This window comes from Oryzias latipes, chromosome 1, assembly GCF_002234675.1.
Source record: "Oryzias latipes chromosome 1, ASM223467v1".
Classification (NCBI taxonomy): domain Eukaryota; kingdom Metazoa; phylum Chordata; class Actinopteri; order Beloniformes; family Adrianichthyidae; genus Oryzias; species Oryzias latipes.
The window spans coordinates 22,070,960-22,077,302 of record NC_019859.2 but is presented as its reverse complement, the minus strand read 5'-3'; the positions used below and the strand labels follow the sequence as shown (position 1 = coordinate 22,077,302).

The following is a 6,343-nucleotide window of genomic DNA, read 5'->3' as shown; positions in this document are numbered from 1 at the left end:
CTCCTCCCTTTTCTTCTATTTTTCCATTTCCCTTCAACTTTCCACTTTATTTTTGTGTAAAACTATATTTAAAAAGAGGAAGTTAGACATTTTTTCCCACATTCTTTTGCATGTTACACCCATGTTTTTTTTTTTTTAGTTCAAAACCCTGCAAACTTCCTGTATGTGTGAGTTTCAGTGTACCCTCCTCCACTACTTCCCCCGCCAGCTTCTCCTCTCTCTTCAGCTGAGCTCCTCTTCTTCCTGAGCTCACTCTGCCGACTGCGTTCGTGTTGACTGGCCAGAGTCCGCGAGCTGAACATCCTGCTTTGGTCCACAGTGTTCCTCTGCCTCTGTTCTATTGCTACCTCTGACATTAATGCACCTCAGTCCTGCCCTCTGGGTAAGTAAGGAGCAAGTTTTTTGTTTTTTTCCCATCTTACTGAATGTGTTTGAACATGTCACACATACTCACTTTAGGTGGTGCATTTTCTAAAGAAAACAATATTTTAGTAGGACATGAAAATGACAAATTCAAAACATATAACACTAAAATTGTGTGAAAACAGTTTGTAAGTTGTTTCATTTGAACATTTTTCTGCTCTTGCGTATTGTAAACCTTTGAGCATAGGTTGTTGCGGAGATCTTTGTACCTCTTGACCTGCAAATTTCTCGACACACCTCTCAAAATCTGTGTTTGATTAACACACACTGTGCCAGATAACCTCCGCCACACAAATTTCTGACCACACAATCACACATTCTGGGTCACCAGTTTTTGAAAAAAAGCAAAAAGATAGTTCTGAATTCTTAAACATTTTTAATATTTTTTCGCTTTTGCTATCAATAAATATTGTCACTTCCGTTTTCCTAGACCTGACTGTTAATTTCTCAGATCATCGGCTCCTGGTTCCTCTACCTACTTCCTGTTCTGGTTCTGACTTTTGATTGGCCATGTCGTACCACAGCTTTTTACTGGAACCAATTAGCTGCCACGCCTGGAACAAAGATCGAACCCGTAAGTTCATCAGTCACAAGAAACACTGTGCTTATGTTGTTTAGTCTAAAGTCCATGCATATCTTAGGTGGAAGTCTGCCAGACAACAAACAGTGTCGTAATTTTTCCCCCAGGTGGGAGAAGGTATTTCCTGTTTTGTTTCACACTGAGGCCGGTGGGAGGACGGGCTTGTCTGAAGGCCCTTGTTCTCTGTCAGTTAGGGGGAACTGATGCCTTATTTGGCTTTCATGATCAGCGCTGTGCTTTCTGGGTAAAGCGGATGTGACAGACATCTGTGATGAAGACACACACAGACGCATTAGTTTCATTCAACTTGCAAAGCTCACAGAAAATGCACACCACAGCAGCCACAATGCTGCTCCTACACATCACACTCCTCATGACTCATCTGAAAAGACGTGCAGTCTTAGGGGTTAGCATGTGGCAAAAAGGAGGTGGTTGTTCTTGAAGGCATTCTATTTAAATCTACCACACGTCTCCCAGCCCCCCCTCCATGCTGATACAAGATACATTTCATTGTTTCAAGCTTTTGTGCACCGTCAGCTGACCACCCTCTCAGACAGTTTCCACCCTGTTACTTTGCACTTTGTTCTTCCGCTGTTGGGAAAAAAAAAAAACTTCTTGTGGAACATCTTTCATGAATTTAACCGTTTCTGTGCTCCAGAGATCGCACTGTGCCCCAACAACCATGAGGTCCACATCTACAAGAAAGATGGGGCTAAGTGGACCAAAGTCCACGAGCTGAAGGAGCATAATGGACAGGTGACAGGTAAAAAACATTCACTTTTGTGACTTTCCTTTATTTTTGTAGTTTTAAATCATGGAGATGTTAATTTAATCACATATTGTCTTCGTTTTAAGTCAATAAGTTTAGTGCTTCTTGTGCAGCATGCAATATTTGCCCACCTCCAGTAGGCTATAGTAACTTCCATAACCCAAATGTTAAAGACCCACTGGTGTTTTTGGTGCTTTAACATGCTATTGTGGCATGTATGTCATGATGAAGGGCACTTATAAAGAACATGAAGCTTAACATTGCATTTCTGAGTATTTCTTTATTCAAATTGTTGTGAATCAGGTGCAGAGGAAAAAACTGTTGTTTAAAAAAGAGCGTATTTGTGACATAGAAAATACACTGGGTGAGCTCCCTGCTCCGCTCCATTCTGATGCTCCCAGACAAATAGATCCATGAACTTCTTTGTTTTCCTTGTCTGAGTTTGCCTCTGGCTCATTTTTGTTGTACTGATAATGTGAGGTTGGGGGTGTGAGGGGCTGTAAGCTAGCGGGACAGCATGTAAACAGAGAACTCCCACTTGTGGATGTTGGGAAGTGAGATAGTGCCAACGGTCCCGCCCACAAATCAGAGGCAAATTCCAAATTCCAGCAAACGACAGTATTTTTTATTTTTGGCTAAAAACAGCATCATCATTATTAGAAAGACCACTGGAAACACTTTTACAATAGATCAAAAGATATTCAGAGTGAGACTTTACACTTTACTTTTGAATTCTTTTAAAACTCAATTGAAAACTTTTTATATTTGCAAAGCATTTGAACTGAAGCTGTTTTTATTTGGGCTTGGGATGATTGTTTTACGTGGTATGTGCTTTTGTGTTTTATGTTTTTATATATATATATATATATATATATATATATATATATATATATATATATATATATATATGTTAACCTGTAAAGCACCTTGTGACTACTGTCTGTGAAAGGTGCTATAGAAATAAAATTTACTCTACACTGTTGTATGCGTCTGAAATGGAGAGTTTTGAAGGATTTATTGTCAATGCAGGAATTGACTGGGCTCCAGAGAGTAACCGTATAGTCACCTGCGGAGCAGACCGTAATGCTTACGTGTGGACCCTCAAAGAGGGGGTCTGGAAGCCCACCCTGGTCATCCTCAGGATCAACCGTGCTGCTCGCTGTGTTAAGTGGTCGCCAAAGGAGAACAAGTTTGCTGTCGGCAGCGGCTCGCGGCTCATCTCCATCTGCTATTTTGAGCAGGAAAATGACTGGTGATCCATCTCAAGAACTTTAAAACAGCTTCATTTAATCAGCCAAACCAAATATTCTGATTATATAAAATGAACATCTCTCCCTTCAGGTGGGTGTGCAAGCACATCAAGAAGCCAATCCGCTCTACCATCTTGAGTTTGGACTGGCATCCCAATAATGTGCTGCTGGCAGCCGGATCATGTGACTTCAAATGCAGGTATTTTGTTAATCTAAAGGCTCCTCTATGTAAATCTTAAGGTTCGGCGTTTGTTTACAGTGACATCTACCTGCATTCTCCATAAATCAGTAATGAAAGTTTTGTTTTGCTCTTCCACAGGGTTTTCTCTGCCTATATAAAGGAGGTGGAGGAGAAGCCGAGCCCCACCCCCTGGGGCAGCAAGATGCCTTTTGGGGAGGTCTTGTTTGAGTCAGGAGGTTCAGGAGCTCAGGTCCAGACTTCAGGAGGAGGAGGAGGCGGTTGGGTGCATAGTGTGTGTTTCTCACACTCCGGCAACCGTCTGGCCTGGGTTTCCCATGATTCCACGGTATCTGTCGCAGAGGGAGGCAAGACTGGAACGTAAGAGAGGCGGGCAAACCTGTGCACATGACAGTGTAGGTCGTGCAGGTGTATGACCTTCTGTTGTGACCACTACAGGGTGAGCAGCCTGAGCTCAGAGACGCTTCCTCTGCTGTGTGTGACCTTCATCACTGAGAACAGCTTAATAGCAGCTGTGAGTATTCAGCACCGATCCATCACTTTATCTGACCACACTCAAGCCCGTCATGAAGAATCAATTAGGCTTTATTTGATTATTTTTCATTCCTGGTGGTACATTTCACTTGATGGCCTAATTTCACCCTGTGATTGAGTTGGTTTGTTTTTTTCTGACAAAATTTATGTGCAACCGATAAATTTAGTTAGTATTTACGAAGCACATTATGCTTTTACTTTTTTCTTTAAGCCATAAAAACCATAAAAAAAGTACTTTTTACTTATACTTGAGTGATTTTATTTTGAAAATATTTTCTGGCACCGAGTGGCACAAAAGCTGCTGCACACAAACAGAACTTCAAGCTTGGATATTTAACAATGATGGAAATGTGACTTGCAATGATTACATGTAAATTAAATATAATTTAATTTTACACATCATAATTATGTCAATCTGGCAGCAGCTTCTTTTGCACTGTGTAAAATATACAAAGTGGAAATATTCATTCATTTTTTTCTTATTTTTTGTTTGTACAAGCTATCAGCTCTAATTGAGAGAGAAAAAACACAATTGCCCCGGCGTTGTCTCTTAGTATCACCAACATCCCTCTGTGTCTTCAGGGTCACGACTGTTACCCAATGCTGTTTGTGTACGATGGCGCCAAAGTCAGCCTGACATTTGGCGGTAAGCTGGATGTTCCAAAGCAAGCTGCCCAGAAGGGAATCAGCGCCAGAGAGCGTTTCCAGAATCTGGATCGCCGAGCTTCAGAGACTCAGGGCACCGACAAGGACCTCAACACGCTGCACAAGAACAGCATCAGGTCAAGCTAGTGCTTTGGAGTGTGGGCAAAAAATGAAATGGTCAACGTTTCAAAGAATACTGACAAAATGATGCTTTTACAAAGGTTGTTGCAGGAGAAAAGTTGGAAATGTTTTTCAAGTTGCTGGCTTTTAAATTTCATAAATATTTTTTTTAATTTGCTTTAACTGATCACAAAAACAAGACAAGAAATTATACATTTAGACCAATTATCTGATACATTTAGGAAGTTTATTTTTTGATATAACATGAAATTTGGGGGGGGGGGGTGTAATTACTTAAATATTTTCTTAACACACATTTCGGGATTCTTTGGCTTGTTAATCCACTGATTTTGACTTCTATCCAATGATTTGTTTTCAGTCAAATCTCTTTGCTGGAAGGAGGAAGAAGCCAGTGCACCAAGTTCTGCACCACCGGCATGGATGGAGGAATGAGCATCTGGGATGTCAAGGTACCACAAGCATAAACACCAGCATTTAGTTTGGTTTTTAAATATCTGACTTCATACACTCATCATAATCTTTTCAGACTCTGGAGTCGGCTATGAAGGACTTGAAGATCGTCTGAGCTGCTTCGTATCTACCCGATCAAAGGCAATATATTTCTGTGTTATGAAATCTGCTGCAACAAAGCTTCTTGGCTGTTTTTTTAATCAAATGTGTCCCCTTTTTTAAAACATACAAATGAAACAGTGTTTTTCCATCTTATTGTCTGTTCATGACAAGGCTCTGTAACAAGGGGCTGGCCTCAGATTGACGAATGGTACTTATTCTGCTGCATTAGCACAGGCACAGCTCAGTCTAAGCTTAATGCTTAAAGTAGTTATTTTATATTCCTGCCAATGAAAATCTGGAATCCTTTCACAAAGCTTATGCTGGTCATAATATGCATTTAATAAATAATTGCTGTCACAGAGATCTTCAGACTAAGGTTCATTATTGAGGCTTGTGCATTGTTTATTTGAATCTATTTAGAATGAAATGATCAATATTTATGGTAGAGAAAAATATAAAAAAATGAGTAAGTGGTGTTGGACTTACGGACAAATAGGTATAGTAAACATTTTCTGCATTTTCTTTTTTATGAATTGTGCTTAACCACCATTAATTACACTTGTGGTGAGAGAAGTGGAGCTTTCTCCTAGCTATATTACATTAGGATCTGAAAAGAAAAGACACACCACAAATTAGTAGGGATCCGAGTTTGGTATATTATTTCATTGTTGTACCATTCTTCGTAGTAGATATGCATTAGCAGAATAAATTTAGAATTTTTTGATGGGCCCAACTCAACTACTGCTGCTCTTTACACAAATTTTATTTTCTTATTTACCATTATTTAATGGTTTGTTTGATTATGCAAATTGTTTCTTTTTGCTTTACAGCACAAAATTTCTCTCTCTTTTTTTCTTCAATAAACTGTGTTCCTCATCTTTTTGGTCTCCAGTTTTCATATGTTATGCCCCCCTTTTCGTGTTTCCCCAAGACTCGAGACAGGGTTGCCTGTTGGGGTCGTAGCATATTTAGGGGCTCATATGTGATTTTGGCAATGCTGGTACTTATTTGGATGTCTGTCTTTATGCAGCTTGAGTTGCCCTTGTCTCCTGTCTTGGGGTTTTTGGTTGCTGGTATGAGCATTTTTGTGTCAGTACATTGTTTGGGGGTGTTTTTCTTTGGGCCTCGTACTGACACTTTGTTTGAGCCTTTTTGCTCATTTGTGTGAATTTGTTTGCACATCTTTAGACATGATTTTTCTTGGTTTCTTGTTGTTTACTACTTCCTTTCTCAATTTTTTATCTCCCTCT

At 39.9% G+C, this 6,343-nt stretch overlaps 1 protein-coding gene across 2 annotated transcripts; it reads left to right on the top strand.

Annotated features, from left to right (window-relative positions):
- LOC101167426 (actin-related protein 2/3 complex subunit 1B) lies at nt 1-5,971 on the top strand. 2 transcript variants are annotated; one of them, XM_004065973.4, is made up of 10 exons: nt 1-382; nt 854-997; nt 1,662-1,766; nt 2,802-3,024; nt 3,114-3,221; nt 3,342-3,581; nt 3,660-3,735; nt 4,338-4,537; nt 4,900-4,990; nt 5,068-5,971. In XM_004065973.4, exons 2-10 carry the CDS (start codon nt 934-936, stop codon nt 5,104-5,106), a joined length of 1,146 nt encoding a protein of 381 aa, XP_004066021.1. In that variant the 5' UTR covers nt 1-382; nt 854-933; the 3' UTR covers nt 5,107-5,971. The 2 variants fall into 2 exon arrangements, with proteins under 2 accessions (XP_004066021.1, XP_020560033.1); XM_020704374.2 differs by having other exon boundaries at nt 142-382; nt 875-997.
- The last annotated feature ends 372 nt before the right edge of the window (nt 5,972-6,343 follow it).